A 23,153-nucleotide genomic window follows, 5' to 3' on the forward strand; every position below is an offset into this window, starting at 1 on the left:
ACTTTGCAATGTCTGGTGTCTTAATGTTTTACCAGGAGTACAATAGTCTTTCTCAGTGGGAGTATATTCTTGTCATCCCTTGTGTCCATGAAATCTCTTTTCTTTTCCTCATATCTCTGTCCTTCCATATTTTGGTGCTCAGAGCTGGGTTTTTTTTTCCACTCCAGCCTACTATTTGTACTAAGAAAACACAACACACTTCAGTATTAGGTGTGACTGGCTATTCAAAGTACTAAAGGATAATTTTGCTCTAACAAATGCGTAACAAAATTGAGGGAGTACAGAGTATTATTTATTTGCTGTTTGAGGTTTTCTTTTTCTCCCTAGATACGGTACTGTCTAGTGCATAGATCTGTGGTCTGTACACTGACTTTCTCCCTGGAATTGGTGCCATGCTCATGGCATCCTTTCTGTTCCCAGTCTGCTCTGTAAATCCACTGATGTGTGACATGTCTGCCACCAATCTGTGGAGGACTTTGGGCATCTTGACTGAAATTGCAGATGCCTTTCTGAGTTTTTAAAAGCTGTTTTTGCTAGACTTCTTGCAAGAATCTAACTTCAGAAAAGTAGAGAAAGACTTGACCCCTTCACAAATAAGTTTTAAAAGGGCTTAGCAAATACAAGAGGCATAGGAAATAATTTTCTGCAGAAGATGTGCAGGAAATAATTAAAACATTGTTTTATTTCTATCCTTAAAGCAGAAGTGCAGTTGTCCTTTTTCACCTTAAGCTTCCATTTATCTCAGTGCTTTCCTGTTAAAAGATTGGGGCTTTTTGTAACGTGAGGAATATCTGCCCTTCATGGGGAAGCATCCCTCTGCGGGTTTGGAGGCTCCCTTCCGTGTGTTATGGGGGTCTGGGAGCACTGATGCTGTTCAGTGGGGTGGGCAGGTAGGAGATAACAGAGCCTGGTCACCAAAATGGCTCTGCTGTGCTTTCAGCTTTGGGACCTCAGTGAGGATGTGGTGCTCTTACCTGGTGACTGATTTACCATACTGGGGTTTTCAGGGACAGGTGGGTAGATGGCTTTGCTTGAACTATTTTGGGCTGCTCCTTTCTCCTGTATCAAAAAATCCTGTGACAGGAAGAGGCAAAAGCAAATATTTGGCATGTCTGAGCCAAGGTTCTGCTAGATGTGATGATTCAGCAGTCGTGATTGGACTGATAGCAGCAAAGGGCTTCATCTGGTTAACCACAGCCTGTGCCAGTGCCAGTGAAAATGGGAGGAACCTGTGCCAACTCATCTTACAAAAGAAGGGCAAAGTTATGTTCTTCGCTGAGCTTTTCTGGGAATGGCTGATCGTTCCTTCCACAAGGACACTATGGTGTGCCTGTCAGGCCTAGGCAGTTTATTTTTGTTTAACAGGGAGGAATGCATCCAAGCCTTCTTGCAGCACAAAGGGATCTGCGAGCACTTGTGGGCAGCGAGGAGTTGCTAGACCACTATAAATGTCAGCTTTGCAACAAAAAGTATTCATTTGGCAAGGAACAGTGTGTACCTGTACAGAAAAGCTGGAGGACAGTACAGAGGAGTGGTGTCTTACCTTTTACTTTAGTTATGACTCCTCTTTCCCCTCAGTCCTGGTCTCCTGGCATCTTTCACTTGTGCTGTAACTGAAGAGGTGCAAGTGGCTTGCAGATTTATTAGAAATTTTTATAAAACCCCTTCCTAGAGCTAGCAAATGTTGAGTTCTGCATTATTCTTGGAGACAGAGTTAGCCTGGATACTGTAGTGTCATTAAACTAGAAAAGATGAGGTGGGGTTTCATATTTTTCTCAAAGGATGAATGTCCACCATGGAGCAGGGAGCTCCTCTAGCACAGAGGAAATTCAGATTGGGTAACAGGAGGTTTCTAGAAAATAAACAGTTCACCCTTCATAGTGCTTTTGGGGTTATAAAGGGTGGAAGAGGAGAATGGGCTTTCAGGGACCAACAGGCTTCCTGATTGTGTTAATGTATCTCAATACCGAACTTTGTTGTAGTGGTGCTCTTCAAAATCACTAGCAGAAAGGATGTCATTGCTGAAATCTGAGTTCTTTCCACCTCTGCCTGGGCCTCGACATCAACTGTGTAAAAATCTGGCTAAACTTTAAGATGGCTTTCCCCCTCCCTGTCCTTGCAGAGGAGGAGTGGGAGAGGATGTGCCAATACCGTGTCATCGCAGCAGGACTTTTGTGCTGAAAGATGCTGCTTTCCTCTTTAAAAGTCTCCAGAGACTAAACAGCTGGAAACTTTAACCTAGATGTGTTTTGGGGTTTATGATTAATGTCATGTGTTGCAAGCGATGGACTGAGCTGGAGAGAAAACAGTTTATAGCAAAGCTGCTTATTTTTTCTCTCCAATGCTGGAATCCTCTTCCTCTCTGTTTTTGCATCCTGGGCAGAGTATCTGTTGCAATCCTCAACGTGCGGGTAATGCCGTTGTTTCTACCAACACCGCACACTGAGCAGCATCGCACAAGTGCTGCTTGCAACTTGGTCCTCCCCCTTCCCACATGCTGTCTGCTTTTCTTGCACTATTTTGCACTATTTCACATTCACTGGAACTGAAAGTGTCTCCCAGTCTGTATATATGAACAGCTGTTTTGATTTGTGGATTTAGTGTTTCCACTGAGCCAAATATAGGCTTTATGTTGATAGCTGATCACTGCTACGCCTAATGTTTAAATAACTGAGAGAAAGGATGTCAGGGTATTTTAAGAGATCAACCCTTCCCCCTCAGCCCTTTGTAACAGACTGACACAGCCTCTCACTGTTTCTATCTGTTGCTTCATTAAGGGCTCCATTCATTTTATAAACAACACAGCTGCTGACCAGTGTTGGGGGGAAAAAAAGGGAAAAAAAAAAAGGCTTCGGATTGCAACTGCCAAACAGTTCAACGTCTGTTCCCTGATCCCTGGGTGATCGTTTGCTCACCCAGCACCTGCTGGGGGCTGGAGGAGAGTTGTTATGTGGACATAATTAAAGAGGCAGCCCCCCACCCCATATGCCCTGCACATTTTTGGCACTGGTGGCAGTGGGATGTACATCAGACACTGGATGCAGACATCACCGGGCATCTCCAGAAGAGCCCAAGGGTTGGCAAAGGGGATAGCAGGCAGCTCTTCCTTCCGAAGCAGCGCTACCACGGTGAGCTGCGACCCACAGCAGAGCTGGAGAAAAGTATCCTTGGGTGACCCGCCACTCTACGCAATTGCTTATGGCTGAAGTGGATTATTGTATTCAGGTCAAGGTCAGCGCGCAAAGGGGGCTGGGGGAGGGAAGGGCTGTTTGCTCAGCAGTTGCGTTCGGGGAGGGCTATGGCAGCTCCAGGTGAAGCCTACGTGAGCAATGGCACTCAGAAGAGAGTAAGAGCTGCCACCAGCCTGGACTTTGCAGCCATCGGCTCTATGCGTGTGTGCACGTGTGTGCATGTACATGTGTATGTGTACAGGTCCCTGCGAGGCTCAGCACCCTCCACGCAGCAAGGTGGGCAGGGATAATGAGGCTGCTGAGCAGTGGTTTCGTCCCACGTGGCAGACCTGGCATCGGCACGGGGCACAGCCAACCTGCTTACCGGGCTTGGCGAGCCTGCCCCTCGCACACCGGTGAGATGCACGCAGTCAGTCACCCTTGCCTTACCTCAGGCCTACACTTGCATCTCTCCAGCTGGGAAATTGTCATTTATTGACTGATTGCAATGTTTTTTTCATTTCTTTTTAATGATAACCAGTGACCAAATAAAAGAAAATCACAGTTCTTTACCACCAGCTGCCAACGTTGAACTTTGATCCTGTGGCGAGTCCTTCCATGCAGCTCACACAGGCTCAGCAGGAGGAGAACTCATAGGGGTAGAGCCTAGCACAGTTGCCCTGGGATCGGATCAGCACTTTATTTGGAAAGTGCAAAGTACTTAGGAGATGATGGGTTTCCCCGCCTAGTCCAAATGTGGTGGCTGAGAAAGCAGCCAGGAAGCCCTTCATGCACGATCGTGCGCTTGGCGGCTGCCGCATGTGCAAGCAGAAGATGCAGAGGCCAGATGGGACTTCTGATGTCTGTAGAGGCAGCAGGGAAATGTGCTACTCTTGCTGAACGCTATTGCCAGAGGCACAGTTGGCCGGAATGTGCTTAAAAACGCAGAGGACTTCCCTTCCCAGAAAAAAAAAAACCCACAACAAAACACTGAAGGAGAGGGGTGGGGAGAGGCTGCTTTTTCGCCTAATGTCCTGGTAGCCATAAACAAGCCCAACACAGACCCATCACTGTGCAGGACAGTGTTTAAACACTCAAAGTGTGTAAGTCCCTACTGAGGCAAGTAACCTACTTCAGGATGGAAGGCAAACTTGATATTTGGGAAAACTCTACAAGTATTTTTTTTCTAGAATGAAAAGGTAAAATCCTTACTGGAGTTAGCTTTGAAGATATATAAATGCAGGGATATGGAATAATAATTCTTTAATTTAAATGCTTTTCCCCATGCCTTTAGTAACCTTGTTTGAACAATTTCTGTCTGCATGGCTGCTGTGAACAGGTTACTCCTGCAGCCTCTCAAGAGAGCTGATAAAGAAGACATGCTTATATAGGTTGAGTAACACACTCCACTTCGCTCAAAGACTCTAGACAGGCTATCCCAAGTCCAGTAAGAGTGCTGGGGAAAAAAAACAAACCCTAGAGCCAGAAACAGACCAGCAAACAATGACATGTGAGTTGGGGAACAGCTGGGTTTCCCAAGCTGCCAAAATATTCACACTTAAGGAAATGCTCTCAGAACATCCTTTTTAACCACATTGCTGGCTCTTTATTTTTATTTTTATGTGTCCTCCAGTTCAGGACTTTTTGTCACACATTGCAAACGCACACTTGGACATTGGCCAGGCGAGAAGATTGGAAAAGGAAAAGAAATACCACTGGCAAAAGTATTTCACCTTCTTTTGCTTGCCTAAGCCTCTAAATGAGGTGTCAGTCATCGATTCATTAATCATTTACCACTTATGAGGTTATGTAATATCTTTAAACCATAGCAGCAGCATGCCACGTATAAAACCTCACCACGATGCTGCACGAACAAGTAATATGTAATACGTGTTACATAGTTGGTGTAACTCAGACTGACACTGCCAAACCAATCTGTTTTTCCCATTAATTTTTCATATATTTCAGCATATGAAGCTTACAGAAATAACTCTGTAGAACTGTTTAAATTGGAAATTCACTGTTTGAAAAGGTATGTGTATGGATATATATGCCTGTGGTTAATGAGAGCACTCTGTCTCCATCAGTTTAATAAACTGCTTATCTTAAAACTCCTTCAAAAAAATGGGAGAAAAAAAATCTCGGGGTTTAATTTACAAGATGACACAGTGTTTCTAAATATTGAAGTCTTCCTGGAGTATTACATATACACAGCACAATCCTAGTGAGCACATAAAAAAATAAAGCAACTGCACTACACCCTGTTTCCAGTTTCATGCATGCTGAAATGGTGTTTTAATTACTAGTCAATGCTCAATGTAAAGGCATCTTTGTAAGTCACATTCCTGCTTCTTTTCATCTTGCAGTGAGTGGCTATCCTGCTTTTTGGGGCTCCCAGACAAGGCAGCTTGAGCCACTGTACTGACTGTGGTAAAGCCCCTACGGAAGGCTAATGGCTATGGTCACTGGAGCTAGCTGGAGCCTGCCATTCATATCAGCATGAGATGACCCTCAAAAGCCCATCCTCCATCCTTGTCCCAGCCTACAAGATCAACAGGATGATTTACGTGAGCAGGGTGCGTGTCAAACTGTCTTGGCTTAGCCTGGATTGCAAAATTGTCACTCCCATCCTTTCTCAAGCCTTTCCCTGGACTGCTGCACTGGAGGGATCTAGCACCAGCTCAAAGCCTGGTATCTCCTCAATGGTATTATTGTTGCTTTCTTGGATGACGGTACCGCTTTCAGGTCCCAGCAGAGACCTGGGCCCATTGTACGAGGCACTGTACAAACGTACAGTGAGCATCAGTTACTGCTGGAGGAGTTTTCACTCTCAACAGAGGTGATGAACAATAGGGCTTTGTTGTTCTGGCTCTGAAGAACGGCGGAAAAGTGAAGCAAAGGGCGGGATCCATGAAAGCCTTTGAGGATCTAGCCTCTTAATGTATTTAAACAGTAACCATAAAAGTACTTTTGTAAAGATACATGATTTGCCCAAGCGTACAGGGAGCCAGGGAACTGAATCTAAAGGCTAGTCTATTGCCTTAGTCCTGGGGCTAATCTTCTTGCAAACATCTGTTAAAACAAAGGATCTCTAATACACTACAAACTGCAAGTCAAGTTCACTGACTACGACTGTTGCTCTTCCCCTTTCAGTGTCACTGGATAGACAAGCAGTTGCACGAGCAGTAGAGCTAATGAGGCTTGGTTTCCTATAGATTTGTGTCCAATGTCCCCAGAAACTCCTTTACAGCAGTGTAATAGCCACTATTCCCCATCCGTGATGCCTTCAGCTCTCCCTCCTCCATGGCTTCTTGTTTCCAATTGATGCATCTGTTCAAAATCCCTTAATGCTGCTGTTGTGGTTGGGCCATGCTGCAGACGTGTTGGCTGCATGGCAGATGTGCATGGGCTTGGTAGGAGCAATGTGCTGGGCCTCTGCCCTGTCTTACTATTTTATTTCATTTTTTATTTCAGGAATTACAATGTTTCTGAGATCTTTACTCTTCTGCCTACTTTGTTTGACATTTCCCACAAAGGCACTGACTGACGGACAAACAAATGGACGGCATGGTTGCATGTGCCTTGTTCCTTTAGGAAACCAGGCTAGAAACAGAAACATCTTGGGTGCTGTGGGCGAGATCTGTGGTTTCCAGGCATTCACTTCACTAAAAACCAACAGGCACTGGAGCGGCTGGTCATGCATTAGCTTACAATAGCTTCTTTTATCTCGCAATGAAAGCTCTGTGTGTGTGTTTCAGCCACGGCAGCATTTCATTATGGTGGTTACAGTGTTAGCTAATTGCAAAGCAAAGAAAGCCTTTAAGTGCCACAGTTTTGGGTATGTCTTCTGATCCTGTTTTCTTCTTTTCTTATGTGTACATGTAAGACAGAGAAAGACTGATTATACATATGAACACACATTATATATGCACTCTATTTTATGCACCACAGACTGCACCACAGGAATATGTATATGTAAATATACACATATATATTCATGGACATGTTAATATATGGTAGTTTTGTATAATATTATATGCAACATTATATAAATGCATGCATATAGTATTTTATATGTGCGCATACATACATATACATATATGTGTGTATATATGCATATATTTGTATATATGCCTATACATATATGTATATACACACACATATATATATGGTATTTTAAGATGAGCCAGAACTAGAACACAGGATTCCAAGTCATACTTAAGGGGTCTTATTGAGAAAGAGATCCTAGGATGGCTTCCCTACCAAGTGCCTCAATAAAAACCATGTTACCTTTTGGAAAAACATTGTCAACTTCTTGGCTAAGGCCTCTTTTTCTTATGTCCCCATGGTCTTTATTTACCAAGTGACCGAGTTTAAAATTTAACATTCTCAGTCTTGCAAATGCTAAGATCCCATTTGGGTTGAGGTGAATAGGTCAGGTGTGACCTCTCCTGTCACATCATCCAAACCAAAGGCAGTCATGAGGGTGAATCTTGCAAAGTGCTGGTGTCCTCAGGTTCCTTATCACCAGAGGAACAAACAGGAGGGTGCTTTGCACCTGCACTGGACCATGCAGACAGGGATCACCCTTCCTTTCTGCCACTGGTGATTTCAGGGAAACTTCAAAAAAGAAATATTAAAAGCTTTGAATTAAGGAATGACCTAGCTCTATGAAAAATGTATGGGAAAAATAGTTGTATACAAACAAAGATTCTATTGAAGTTAACAGCTTTTAAAGATATACAGCATTTCTCCTAGATTGCATTATTTTCAGCCCTTCACAAGACGCTTTGATTTATCATAGCCAGAAAGATTTATGTCTCCTGGGAACTAATCTAACTTCCTCTGGTTATCAAGATGAAGACAGACAACTTGCCAACTGGAACTAAAGCAAAATAAAAGACTGATTTAAAACAGTTGCATCACGCAAAGTTCAGCCCTGTACTGGTCCCATCTCCAGTCCTTGTCTCACTCAGCAGTTCTGCTGTGCCACCAGGGATTTTGCAAGCAGATACTCCAGTTCCCCATGCAGAAACACATTTCTACTGCTCAGTTCTCCCAAGTGAAGCAACAGCGAATGTGTCATGGTGCATGGGGGCTGTACCAACAACTCATTGGAGAAGAACTGTTTCCAGTATGCTTCAGTGATAAATTTATTGCCTGAAAAGATAATGACAGATTTTTTTCTTCTCTCAGCTGACATTTACATGTGAAGCCACTTCCACAGAAAATGTTTACATTGATGTTTACACTTAGCAGCAGCCCAGTTGCAGCTGATGCCAAGGGTTGTCCTCCCCTTTTGCATCCACTCATCCACAGAGCTGATAGGAAGCCTAACACCTGCTTTCTCACTTAGCATGTGTCTCCTTTCCTCTACCCCAGACATGTAAAACAAATGTATGTGTCACTGGCAAGGTGGCAGTGGGAAGCAGGTCCCACATGCTGGTAACACCATGGGGAGGTGGTGGTCCCCAGGCACAGACCACACCATTTCTATGTGAAGAAATGGGCCCATGAGGTACTGTCCTTCATCTCTCATCTGACTCTACATTTCATCCTTCAGGTCTGCAGAGCTAACCTAGAAGTAGTATGTAATCCCTGAGCAGGAAGATCTATCTTGAAAATACGAGCTCCGGGGCGGTCATTTTGGATTCAGAGCATTCAAGCTGCTCAAGATCAGAGCTGGTAGAGAAACTGTGAAATTGTCCCTGGTGCAAAATACTCCAAGAGATCGAGGTGAGTCCAAGGAGAACAGGACACAGAGGATCTTTGGCCCAGCCTGGTGCAGTGAGCCAGAGACTCCTTGCACAGCGATTTCAGGAGAAACGCTAGGTTCTTCCCATGAACTTCACCGTGGAGTGGGATCTGACTGAGAAAAACAGAGGTGGAGTTCTAGGACTGATCTCAGTGTCACAGAGACCAGAGTCTAGTCCTGAGGGTCAGCAGCATCAAAGACTGAAGTCTAATCTTGAAAATAAAATATATATGCCAATGCTCATTTTCCAGTTTACACCACATTATTCAAGAAATGACAGTAACAATGTCTGAAGCTCATGTCTAAGCTACTGACGTCCATAATTTTGCTGTCGTACTAATGTACAGTTCTTTCCTTTGGGCAATTAAACTGCTGGCCTAATAAATGGCAGTGCCATCAGGACTGTCATTTAAGTCCTGGAATCTGGGCATAGAGGAATGCCAGAGGAATTGCTGTTAATGGATGGAGGTCTATTAGAGTTGAAAATCCTGCTTGTTCAAGGCCTCTCCAAAAACAGTGTGGCAAAAGAGGGAGATTTAACATCCTAACTCAGGAAAAAACAAATTGTACATTGGCAGTGGATGAAAGATTCTCCTTTTATTTTAAAACCTCTGTAAAATCAGAGCAATGGGGCAATTCCAGCATTCAGCCAATTTAATTAGCAATCTCAGAGTAATCGTGGTAATGAGCCAAGTCGGCAAAGATGTCGTTGGGGTTCTTGCAGTTCAGGTTGCAAAAACAAGCATTGATCCACATGATTTTCCAGGAAAACTCAGTTCCATCTGGGCACTGAAACCTCACTTCAATAGTCTTGGACTTGTAGGGTGTGCAGCACCTGTTGTCTGTGCAGATGCCACAATATTTGGGTCTATATGGACTTTTGCTCACGCATCCTGAGATGGTGTAGTTCATTGGTTCGTTGGCCCTGTAGACAGCCAAGCACTTCTTTCCAGGCTAAATCAGAGAAGAACAGAAAAAGAGACAGATTAATATTCATTGCTGATACAGGTAGGACATGCAAACAATCTTCTCAATATTTAAAGGATTTTGAAGGTGTTAGGAAGCATTTTACAGCCCTGGTCTAGAGGGTGTGACAGATTTACACATTTGGACATATGAAGCTAGAAGCTGCAAGTAGGATACTTGCAAAATACAGTTCATAGTCATGATGAACAGTGCACCATCGCTTTTCCACTAGCCGAGTCACAAGTCTGTCTGAACTAGCAGAAAGCACAGTGGACTTGGCTTGCCTTTCCTTGCAAGGACCTTTGGGCTGGAATTAAAGCTTTCCGGGGAAGGTGTTCATACTGGTGTGTGGAAGCACAGGGAGGACACATTTTTGACCTCTCTGCAGCACAGTGAGTCCACATGTATTTTCCAAGAGCCTCCAAGATCAGAAGTGCAGCCCTCAGAGGCCTGAACACTGCCAAGCAAAGGCTGACCCTGTGTCCAGGCAAAGCCTAAGGGGCACGTGGAGAAACAGTCCCCACCTTAATGTGCTTGGTCATATCCACCTCACAGGGCCGCATGTTGCACAGGCGGCTTTCCTTCAGGAGCCGGCACTGGTCGTTGTCGTTGGAAATCCTGGTGGAGATGCCCAGCCCACAGGTCTTTGAGCAGGGACTCCAGGATGAGGTGTGAACGATGCAGTTCTTCTGCCAGGCTTCATCCTCTCCCTCGTAGGCTGCAGAGACCAGATTAACCCCACATTATTCAGCTGGGGCAGCTTTCCATATTAAACACCCTCTCCCCAGCTCATTGCACATTCAGGCCACTAACCCAAATGATTAAATCACAGCAAAGTGGCTCAGCATTCCTGCGAACCTCCTCATCCCACCCCCCTTTGCCGTTGACCTACTTGTGTCAGACCCTCCAGTGCTGCGAGCGCTCAGGGCCAGGGCTCATTTCTTTATTTCCCTTCGCAGCCTCGCACAAGGGAGTCCTTGTCTGGGACCCCCAAGTGCTGCCACAATACCAACACTTAATTACAGAAGCCTGCGCCGGCCGGTGCAGAAAAGGGATGAGATCTGATCTCACCGTGAAGGTTTATTTCTGAGACCATTCAATTGATTCCCGGTAGCAGAAAGTGGTTGATAGTCTTTGCTGGATGGCCGAGGGGCTTGGAAAGCAGCCACAGCCTTTCACTGGGAGGAAGAGCAGCCTGAATAGCTCTCAGGGAGCTCGGCAGCCACTTGGAGAAAGGGCGGGCTCTGTTTTGAAAGCAGCTGACAACCTCCGTTCAGGTTCCTTCACAGCCTTGGCCAAAGTTCCCACTGGTCTGCAACTCACAGTACAGCCCACAGGCAAAACTCTGATAGAAACTCTGCTGCATTGAGCTTTCTCACTATTACATTTATTATTATATTAATTATTATATTAAATGTTATTAATGTTAGCCTCACTTCTATAAGACTTCTACTTACAAGACAAAAAGCCAGGCAAGGAAAGCTGTGTTATGCCCATTTTGGGACACAGGCCATGAAGACATAAGGCCAATTTCAGTAGTAGATGTTTTGAATTTGGACCTACCTCACAGTTCAAAGCTACCAGGGACAGAAGTGAGGGCTAAACTATGGTGTTTTTAACCAACAAAATGGAGACCGAGGCCTCATTTTATGCAACAAAAACACAGACCAAGGATTGGGGAAAAAACCCTACTGTCAAAGAACCAAAATCCTGGTCTACAACAAGCATCCTATGTCTCCTTGAGCTCTGCTTTTGTAAGATAGTCTGTAAAATGGGGCTAATGTGGCTAATGTCACTACATTGCATTGTAGGGTGTTATGAGGATAAATTTGTGACATATGGCAAGGTCAACCCATGCTAAGCACTTGGTACCATGTTTGAGGCAGATGGTACCACCTGTGTGCAATGGGCTGTATGATCCCCAACATAAACATGAGTGTGGGGAAAGAAAATACCTTACGTGGTACATCAAATAGTCATCAGGTTGAAAGGTAGTTCAGTAATGTCATCAGTCCAGGATTGCTAAAAAGCTATGCTAACACAAAGACAAGTTAAACCAATTTTAAAATAGGCAGTGAAACTGCCACCACAATAACTTTTCAAGGTGTTGTATAAGTTTGGGACACTAAGATACAGGGGGTTTAAAATCAAACTACTAAAGCAATAAATCCTCAGTCCCAATTCAAACTGAGCCTATTTCTGTTTTCCAGAGGGCCCAGACTAGAAAAAAAAAGAGGAAGTAAAAAGGACTCGTGACATCTTCAAAGTGCCAGCAGATGTGTACTTCAAAGGGATGTTTGTCACACAAGTATGTTTGATGAATCTCATATTGCTGCTAAGGAGTTCAAGCACATCACTGCTCTTTGCATGTCCCGTCCTTCATTAAATGCCATATAGGAGCCTCTGTGTCTCATTCACACAAAGACTAAATGCCTGCCAGGTCTGGCAGTACAAGCTGATACTTTGGTTGCAGAGCCTCTGACTTCAGTTCCCTGATGACAGAGAGGTCCACATCACTCCCACCATACCTGCAGAGGAGATGTGGCGTGGAGACGTCTTCCTGATTTTCTTGGAGTCATCACAAACCCACTGCTCACAGCACTTCCCTGCCATCTTAATCAGCTTTGGGTTTGGGCACCAGACAAGGGGAGGGCGTGAGTTTGTGCACATGGGAATACAGCCCACAGCCCCGTTAATGCATGTACAGTTGTATTTGCAGTTGGGCTGAAATGTGTCCCCATTGTTATACCTGACTCCATTGAGGACACATCCTGCACCAACAATCTCTGAAAGGAAAGAAAAAGAAAGACACACAGAGCACTATTAAAATAATGCTGGCAACAAACAGCGCTGATGTGTTTCTTTACCAAGCTGCTCCCTGGGCTAACAGAGCCAACGCAGAGACACAGCAGTGCTGTGGGGCAATGTGTTCAGTGTGGTGCTGAGCCAAATGTGCTCACACCATATAGGAAACTGTTTTTATTCTGAATCACAGCAAAAAAAGAATCTTTCAATGCTTCATGGAAAAAAGAAGTTAGAGAATAAAACAAGTTTTATCCATGAATGCTCACTTAAAAAATCATTTCCTGGCATGCTGGTAAGTTATTCGCCGAGGGAGCAATCAAAGTAATTAAAAGAGATATTGAGTGAAATTTGAGGTTTTCAGGGACATATCAGAAGTCTACATGGAGTTGCAAACTGCACAACACCTGTACCTTTCTGAAGCAGAAGGGGGTGGACAGCCAAGGTAGCAAAGAAGGACCTAAAAAGGCACTGGATTCCTATATTTAGGCAACTAGATCCTGCCTACTTTATCACAGAACAGTTTTCTTGGAAAATGAAGTAACACATTATAAAGCCATGAAAATTAGTATTTGATACATATTTTTAAATAAAATCACAAAAAATCAAGCTTTTCGTTTGCCCATGAACAGGAATCACATTGTTTCAGGAAATAAGACACAAGTTGTATAAATTAACAACGTTTTTGTTTCAAAGTTATGGACGGTTATTTGGAACCAGTGGCAGAAATCCTCTGATGGAAAAGTCAAACTTCAGTTTTTTGTCTGGTCACACGGAGGCAGTGCGCACACACTGATCAGGTTGCTCAAGTTTTAAGTCTGGTCGGAAATGGAGCTGCAATGTGGCTGCTTCAGGGCCAACACAAATTGAAATGCTGGATTAAAATTCTGCAAAGGCTTCCTATTTTTAGAACAGGCTAAATGAAAACATCAAACACAAATCCCTTCTTCTGCACAAAAATGAAACTTGTTGGAATTTGAAGCACAGATCCAGATCTCCAGTTCATGCTCAGCGCTGATTTTGATAATGCTTCAGCTTTTGTATTGACGAGACATCTCAGTGCTGGAGGTGGAGCTGAGGGTTCAGTTAAACTTCTGCGTGTGCACATAGATTATGACAGTTTAAGAAAATGCTGTATTTTCTGTCATTTTGCTACCAGCATGTCCCTCCTGGACTGTGTTAACTCAGCCTCCTGCAGGTCTCACACATCAAGAGGTTCATCATGAGAACATCCCCAAACATAAAGAGGTTGAATGCCTTCATGCAGAACTGATCTGCATCTAAGTCAGGTGATTTGGGAGCACTTCAAAGTTCCTGGCCCCACATGTACAACTCCTGCCTCCCCACCTGGGTGTGGGCTCAGCGCCCTGCTGTCTCTGCTTCGGTGCGGAGAAAAGCCAACAACAAAGGAAAAGCTGTAGTGACCCCCACCAAGCTCCTATCTGATGTCTGGGTGACCAGATCCTGGGACACACCTCAGCATGCCAGTCCAGATACAGCCTGAATTTCCCACAGTTTCACCCCGTTCCCTTTCCCAACACCAGTTTCTAGCTCTTTCAGGATCTTTATTTTCCACAAATTATATTGCTTCTGTAGTCCTGCATGCACTGGATTCTCTAGACCTAGCTTTTGGCATCCAGCTACAAAGCAAATTCCTTGCAGCAGTTAGTACCCAACACTGAGAACAGGAGTCCTGCTCTTGCCTCCTGAGGTCAGAGCAATAGCTGGTGTCCTCAGAGTGGAGCGATGCAGCCTATGTATGACCTGGTGCATGAGAAAGAACATGTCAGCAGATCCTGTCATGTGTATCTACCTGGATGCTGAAAGCAAGGGGAAGACCACAGCTTTCTATGGCAGCCGGAGACAAACCGCTTCACTTCCTAACCATGGAAAGACCTACTTCTCATGGCCCTCATCTGTGCATGCCACAATGCCTCTTACCATGTAGCCATAAATGTCACATAATAGGGGATATATTGTCACGGCAGTAGGCACGTGAAAGTGCATTAAATTGGGAATCCTTCCAGACCTCACTGGGGAAACTGGGGATCAATCTTCCTACATCACAGTGCTGTTGCCACAGGAACACTGAATGCCTGTGATGTATGGGAGAACTACAAAAACAAACAAAAAAAATCAACTAAGAAAGCAAGTATTTAAATAAATAAACGTGAAGCAACATGAAGGTCTTTAAAGAGGTCTAGGACGGCTGAGGTAACTTTGAGACAGCATCCACATTGTTTTCCTCTCCCAATGCATGGCAAGCTGTAACGATGTCATTCTTGACAGATGTTTGTCTAACCTGTTCTAACAGACCTCCCATGAATGCTCCGTGCACACACCAGACAATATATTTGAATGATCTCATATCCTCTTTTCTTAACCTTGGATCTTTTCTAATCTTGAAAATCACTGTTTAAGCTTACGGTTCCTTACACGTAGCTTCTGCTGTTGTTATTTTGCCTGTATCCTACAAAAATCTGGTTAGACTGCACTTTCAGCATGCTTGGTTTTTGTGGCTGAAGCTAATGCAAAGCCAAGTTCATTTCTTACTACACTTCCCATCCTTCTGCTGAGGAACAGCAACCCCTAGTACCTTTTCTGTGAGAAACTGCTAGCTACCCTGAACGCCTTTACTCCTCAGACTTGCCCCTTGTGAAACTTCTGCGGATTTTCTAAGTTTATTGAAGCCCACTCTTTGCGATCTTTTCTCTTTCCTGTGGATAAGTTATTCTATCTATTCATCTCACAATCAGCTCTCCTCCAGGTTTCCTTTCACCTTTACATTTTCTGTTAGTACCCCATTCATGGTTATATTCCAGCCTAGAAGACCCTCCCTCTAAATGGCTTTTTCCTGTTTATGAATCTAAAGTCATAACCAACAAGTTCTAATAATTTGCTAAACAGTCAGCATCCTTTCTGATCAGCTATCTGTGTGGTTGTGCTCATGATCCTTTCCCTTTTAATCATTCCCAGAGTAATGATTTTCAATCATTTATGACATGTACAAGTGGATCAGGTTCCCCCTGTGTTCTGGATCTCAGAACGAGTGAATGTATCCTTGAGACACAAAACACTAATTAATTTCTTTTTCCTCTTTTTCTTGAATAAAAACATTCCAGTCACATGAATTATCCCACCAAGAGTTTGTTATGACAGGCAGGAAGAAATCCTTCTGTTTCATGGCAGCTAATGTGACAGAAACCATTGTAAGGCTAAGTCTCAGACCTCAATTTGTCACTGAGAAACTTGGCTGGGAGATGATTCATCCCTGACCCTCTTGACAGGATACCACATGCTATCCTTCCTGGGAACCCACTATTGGGAATAAGCCAAAAGTGCCTGTCATGGTTTTCATGTAGACACCCATATTGCTTGTCTTTAAAGCCAGCTGCATACCTATCCTTCCTTCATCCCCAACTCACTATAGCACCTCCTCCTGTTACTGGGAATACAGAATCATCTACTTGCAAATCTGGAGACCTTCAAATGCTGGTTGTCTCTTGCTCTTGGCTGCAGCCAACTCAAAGAGCAAGAATTCAGATGTCATTTCTCATCCAGCCAACTGCCCTGAGAATGAAGACAGCTATAAGGAAATGGAAGATGAATGCAGGAGTCGATGAGCGTACAGTCAGGTATCTAATGAGATAAATCTCAGCCATTGCTCAGACCGAGGGGAGCTGCCAATGTATATCTAAGTCAAAAATATATGTACATCACTTACGTGCACATACTCCTATTTCGTACCTAGGTCTGTCTCCGCTGTAGTCACAGTACAAGCCCCTGTGGAAATCACAGGTGTCGGCCTCAGTGCAACTTTCTCCACGCTGCTTGGCACACGTCTTGCAGCAGTCGCAGCCGTCTGTGACCAGGCTGACACCTACCGAGCACCGAGGTGGGGACTTCGGACATTTGCATGGCCACTTACAGTACTGAGTCCGCGTGTAGATCTCTGTCGTGGCAGGGATGGTGGGGATCATGGTGGTGGAGGTCTGGGCAATGGCCTACAAACAAAGAAACACAACTTGGAGAGCGTTCCAGAGAAAAGGGGTCTGCGAACCCTGTGGTGATTAGCCTTCAACAAAAATCCCCTCAGGTCTAAAGAGACTGCAAGGAAACCAAGGAATAAAAGTCAAAGAGCCATGGAAAAGGAGTGGTCACTGCTCTCTTGTAAACCCCTTCACATAGCAGCCAAGGGCAAATGGTCTACAGCTTGGACTAGCACCCAAACCACGTAGCCCCAGCCTGCTGGTACTCAGCCTTTTTCCGACCTCTCCTCTCTAAACAGAGGTTTCTCTCCATGTAGGAACACGGGCACATATGTCATGACCTCTCTGATAGATGAGAAGAAGGTGTGACATGTCTCCAGCCTGTGTCACCCTGTGGTGCTTGGCTCTGCAGGGGGTTGTGCCACCTCACAGCTGTTGTGCGTGTTCATTGAGAGGTGGCTCTAGGGCCCCTGAGCTCCTCAAGGGCTTCCTCAGGCGGCAGTCACTGCCCTTCAGGTCACCGAGCAAGACAAAGGTCATTGTGTTGCAGTGTGAAAGCATGTGACATGTGGCCCTGTTTGGCCTCATCTTCCTCAGGTTTATCCACATTTGTGTGGGTCTTGCAACCAAGATGTGGGATCCCATAAATCCATGAGGGGACTGGAAGCAGGCCTGGGAGCGCAGCACCCTCACAGACACCCAGCCATGAACCTCTGTGTTGTGAGGATGATGTGAACCCCACAGGCCTAGCACACCATCATGGATCTCATGGGGATGCCTTGGCCATTCCGTCTCTTCTTGCAATACCACTAATACCACAACAACTGCTGTCTTACAATGTCCCAGCCTTTTGACTTGAATAGGGATGAGATTAGAGACAGGAAAAGATAACCTCTGAAACCAAAATCCGCCTGATTGTCTGTGAATGTCTTGATGCACAAGTTCACCCACCTCTGTCTGAAAAATATTTTGCTTGTCTCCACCCCTATAACACAACACACATGCGGTTCAGCTCGCTGACAGAGTCCCAGTCCTAAGCAATGAAGCTACACCATGGCTATAACATTTTTTAAAAAATTAAATATAATAATAAAAAAAAAAAAAAAAAAGTCATGCATTTCCTCTAAGCACTCTGACAAACACCCTTATCCATCCTTCACAGTATGCAGACTACCATATTTAGCAGAAATGCTCTCTGTGTACCCTAAAGTAGTCATGAGGCTCTCAGGTCTGTCTGTTGCCTGCGATGGGCTTCTTCCAGGTCTCATACTGTAGTTCCCATGATGTTGCCCTGGCCCACACAGTCAAACAATTGGAGTATTTCTGCAGTGATTTTCCACCTCCGCCTTTTGGCACATGCTTTTGTCCTACATGGAGTCACTGTGGGACCTGTAAGTTGGATGAGTGTAAATGGAGCTTCATAATGTTAATGTTTCTCCCATTAGCCATGCACAAATACTTGCCAGCATGGTGAGCAAGGAAGGAAAAGTTTTATGGGGAGGATACTGCCAGGTTTCCATTTCCTGATCTCCATTTCCTTGGCAAATAAGAAAAAACAGAACTGCAAATTAATTAAAAATCTGATAATCAGATACAAAATCTGATCAAGGTAAATCAAGGTAGAAAAAGGATTTCATGTAATGCAGCAATGGTGCTCCAGTAAACACATTCATGTCACTATTACTGAGATAATGGAGTGCTGGGGTACCTTAGCTCATAGCAAAACCCACAGAGGGCAGAGGTTCATTGACTTCTGTACTCTCCAGTCCCTGCAGAGCAAACTCTGGATGACATTTAACACACCAGACATGCTTGTGGTGCAGGAAGGGTGCAAACCAGCCCAGTGACAAAGAAAAGGTGTGCCTTTCCTACCAGCATCACTGCACAGAAAACCTGAGCTGCACATGGATGTCAAGCAGGGCACAGTAGCTCAGGCACAGAAACAAATGGGGTTATTTAAAGGCTATCAACAGCAGGCAGGACATGAACCTGCTTGGATACATGTGGTCCAGAAGCCCTTTCTGGTGACAAGATGTGAGGGCTGCAAAGAATAAGTGTGTGACCCTACAAAATTCAGACAAGGAAAGTCAAGATCTAGAAATTACTGAGGCAATCCCATCCATTCCTGGCTACCTTGTACTGTACTACACATTCCCCAGCGTTTCGTCCTCTTTACAGTTTCAGATGTCTCAAACAAAAGGTTCTCCACCACCTCTCCATGGAGAAAATGCCCCAACCCAAGGTTTTGTGGGGAAAAAGCATCCCCAAGAATTGCGATCCCACAGCCCATGAGCTATCCATCAGGATAGCTCTACAAAGCCCTTTTACTATCTTCTACAGCTTCCTTGCTAGCAGACTCAAATTTTATCAAAGTACATTTCTAAACCTGCTACTGATGTATCTGAAGGTGTATTTAAGTATCTTAGGAATTAGTTACCCTGTATTTAGAACACTAAATTGTTAACACATTGCTAATCACTGCCAAATAGGCAATGTGTTTGCTCTGGGCATAATTCCCAATTCCATTAAGGCCCCCTTTGCAAACAGTTGGCCTTAAAGTTGGCTTAAAATCACACTTAAACTTGTGTTTAAACTAAAACATACCAATATAATTTACTCCCACTTTAAGGCTCCTTGATGCTGCCAAAGTTGTTAAAAGAGGAACATTCAGATCAATGAAAAGCCCTGGCCTTTTAATAGTAGTATTTTTCATTCCACTCTAATTTAAGTAGGTGCAATAATCTGTCACTTGAGAAGAGAGGCCTCTTCAAGTGCAATAAACCTATTTACTTTGTTGCTGATCATTAAAAAAGTGCTTAATAATCAAATCCAGATACACAAGCAAAAGTCACACAGCTATTTAAAGAGCCAATTGCCATGGCCCAACCCTGTAAGTAAATCCCTTCATAGTCCCTTGTTTCTATTGTCAACAAGAGCAAGCAAACAGCTTCTACCCTGTGTAGATATGAAAGTGGCTGTGAATCAACACACGTAGCAAAGAGGAACCCTGCTAGTCCTATGGCTTTAGTTAATAGGTGAAGGACTGAGGCTGAATTCTTGTAAAGGACTGGGTAGCTGGGAGCCATTTGGAGGCTTGTGATAGACAGGAATTTAGAGCTAATTATTTAACAGCCCTTCCTCTAGGTCTAAAGCCCGGGCTGGCCAAGGAAGCTTTTCAAGTGTTCTTATAGTGACTAGCTGTTGTAGTTCTTGGATGTGCTGGCTGAAATGTCCAGTGGTATGGCTGAGTAAGTCATAGGAAGAGCTACATAAGCATCTTCAAATAATCAGTGCAGACAGGCATCAAAATACTATGACTCCCGTATTTTACAAATAGGGAAGGCACAGAGAGGTGGAGGCAGCATCATGTCCTCCATCACCACCCAAACAAAAACCAACTGTTGTCCACTGGACACTAGAACAAGTGCACAACCTGTACAGCTTCCAGGGCCTCCTTCTCTCCCTTCCCAAGTCCCTCCGAGCTTTGCTATGGGAGAAACTATTCTGTAGATTTATAAAATTATTGGCTTTTCTTTCTCTATGGTCAGCTCTCATCGCTGGAATATCTATATCCCTTTGGAAAAGTCATTCAGCCCTACTACTTCAATGTCCCAGAGCATTTTGGGATATAGACACTTTCTTATTAATAGGTATGATGGTTAAGACATCATGAATAATGCTGTATAAATACCACAATAAAACCAACTCTTTCCACAGGTGCTATCAACAGGAAATCACACTGTAATGGCCTTCATCAATGGCCATCCTCAACTAGAAAAAAAACAACAGAGCAAACAAACAAAAACCCCTCATGTAAGTTAAGGTTTCAGGAATCATGTTTTTAGGGTCAATATAATGTATAGGAGGACAACGGTTTTATAAGAAATCCAAAATGAGAGTGAAGAGAAACTTAACACCAAAAAGCACAGTGGTGGGGATTTGACAAGTTTATTTCTGAATGTCAGAAAGATAAAAGAATGAGCCTGCTAGGAAATTAATTTTTCCAGGTACTGGTAATTAACTTGTTTTTTATAATTATTCTTCAATCTTGCGGTCTGCAGATTTGTTATCTTGGATGCTAAGGAGAAAATATTCCACCACAAGTTATTCATGAGCTTTAATTTTGCTGCTTTTGGAGGTACAAGCCTATTCTCATTAAAACAAGATGACGCCTTTCTCACCCTGCCATGGCTGATAACTCTCTATTAAAGTCATTCCTGATTTATGCTTGGCAAGCTCCAAAGTGACTTTCTTTTTGCAACTGCAGAGAATAGTATTTCACTAGCAACAATTTCCAGCTAATTTCTGCATTGACATTCAAGAGGAGAGAAGGAGAAAATAAAAAATTACTGACTGCCTACCATGGCCACAAACTCAGTATTTTTAATAGCCATGAGTTTTATTACCCAAGTCTGAAATATACAAAATGGATAGCAGCATTTTAGCAGCATGTTCTACCTACTGGCAAAGTATATTTTCAATTTGTTGGAAAATACTGTAACTGTAAGTTGGTTTTAGTTTTGAAAACTGGAAACACCAAGCTACAGTGTTGAAATTAGTGTATACAGTCCAAATTGCAAGCCAGCCAGATGTATAGCAGCACTTCTACAGAATGCATCAGGAAACCTCCAGCTTTGCTTAAGCAGCAAAGCCCTAGATGCGTTGCAATATATTCCTATGCTTCCAGTTCTTACAGATGCTTAAAAACATATTCATGTGTATTGATTTCACTGTTTCAGTGCTGCTGTTTTCTCCTTGGTGGTAATTTGCTGAAAAAGAAAGACTTTTGAGCTCACTCTTAGCTGCACAAGCTGTGTTTTGCAGGGCACATGCCATTGGGTGGACTCCTTTTAATTTCCCACAGTAGAACGCATTACAGGAATATTTTTAACCTACATTTCTGATACTGCCTTTCTGAGCAAATGCCAGATGTCATTGTTGGGGGATACAGCGTGATCGGGATTATCCCCTGTCCTCCATCTCTGACACATTCACAAGAGAAAACGACCAGTGAGGAAATCTTTATTAAATGTCCTCCTTACTACTATGGGATCAAATCAGCCGATTTGCAGACTGACACAAACATCCTTACCGGTGGGAGCTCATGCACCAAGGCCTGACAGCATCAGCCTGTCACTGTTCAGAAGGAACTCCAGATTTTGCAGTTTAGCTGTCCTAAACAGGGACACTGAAGTTAAAAACACAACTTTACGTGGACACCTGGGGATGCATCTCCCAGGAAAGTGTCCTGCATTTCTACTGCCTCTCTGCCAGATGACACATCTGCTTTCTCCTGGTTCCACCTACTGGCTGAACTCTTTGGATAGCACAAGCAGAAACGCCTGTAGAGCCAGCTCCAACACCACGTACCACCTTACATGTTCCCATTAACCAAAATGATTTTAAAAGGCACCCCAGGAGACTCACATCCACACTCACAGAGTTGCAAATATCCTAATGCTAATCTAACGTAGCACAGTTCCCAGGGAAACGCAGTGTCTGGGGCTTAATAAAGAAGTAAAAGCGAAAAGACAAAATGAAACATAAATAATCTATTTAAAAAGCCACATACCCTTCCATCCCTCAGTTGCATCTCTGGGAAAGCACAGACATTGCTTAGTATCATCCCAGAACAGACAGAGGTTAACAACTCACAATGCATGTCAGAGAGATGGGCACATTAGCAATGAGAAACAGGACCTGGCTTACATCAGGGGGCTTAAACCAGGCCCTCAGGGTAGAGGTTTGTTCCTTGATCTTGCTCAGTTGGAACTTCTGATCTGAATATTGCTGAATATTTGCATTATTATTACACCCAAAATGGATGGATTGACAAAGAGCAAGTTCTTACCGCAAGATCAGCAGTAATCACAGTACCATCAGGACTTCCTTGCTGTTTATACTCTTGCTACAAATCCCTAAGTAAGTCCCTATGAATGCTCATGAACTATCACAAGGTAATACTAGTGACAAGTGAGCTAGCATCAGGACAGAGATATAAATCAGATTCCACAGGGCACGTAGCGGTAAGAGGAAAATATGATTATTCAGGGCTCAGCTTCCCCAGAGCACACACGAGCTTCTAGATACCTCATTAAAATTGATCCCAGACATGAAATCTCCAGAACATAATATAAAATAACAGACTCTGAACCCAGAAAATATAAGACAGCTTTATAGATGTCAGATGCCAGCTGGATTTATTCTTGCTGTGCACTGTAGGCTGAGCAGAAAGGAACGTTCTGCTTGAAGCATAAAATTCAATAGCCTAAGAAAATAAAATATCCACAGTGAGTCAACTATTAATATTTCTGTGGATCTATCAGTGATGAACAATCAACTTCCCATAACTTTATTTTGGGAAATGTATCTGTCAGAAGAAGGTAGGCAGATGTTTGGAATAGTTATTTCTAACTCAGTTTAGACAATTACATACATTTACCTCTTTGCCAAAACATTGCTTATACTGGC

At 43.7% G+C, this 23,153-nt stretch overlaps 1 protein-coding gene across 1 annotated transcript in view; it reads right to left on the reverse strand.

Annotated features, from left to right (window-relative positions):
* Nucleotides 1–9,509: 9,509 nt before the first annotated feature.
* Nucleotides 9,510–23,153, reverse strand: part of CCN4 (cellular communication network factor 4) — a 36,136-nt gene continuing 22,492 nt past the window's right edge. The window contains exons 2-5 of the mRNA XM_059815323.1: nt 16,418–16,697; nt 12,420–12,677; nt 10,416–10,609; nt 9,510–9,879 (exon numbers count right to left, since the gene is read on the reverse strand). Coding sequence (XP_059671306.1) covers nt 9,580–9,879; nt 10,416–10,609; nt 12,420–12,677; nt 16,418–16,697 — 1,032 coding nt within the window. The 3' untranslated portion in view covers nt 9,510–9,579. The remainder of the gene's footprint in view (nt 9,880–10,415; nt 10,610–12,419; nt 12,678–16,417; nt 16,698–23,153) is intronic.

This window comes from Gavia stellata, chromosome 3, assembly GCF_030936135.1.
Source record: "Gavia stellata isolate bGavSte3 chromosome 3, bGavSte3.hap2, whole genome shotgun sequence".
NCBI lineage: Eukaryota > Metazoa > Chordata > Aves > Gaviiformes > Gaviidae > Gavia > Gavia stellata.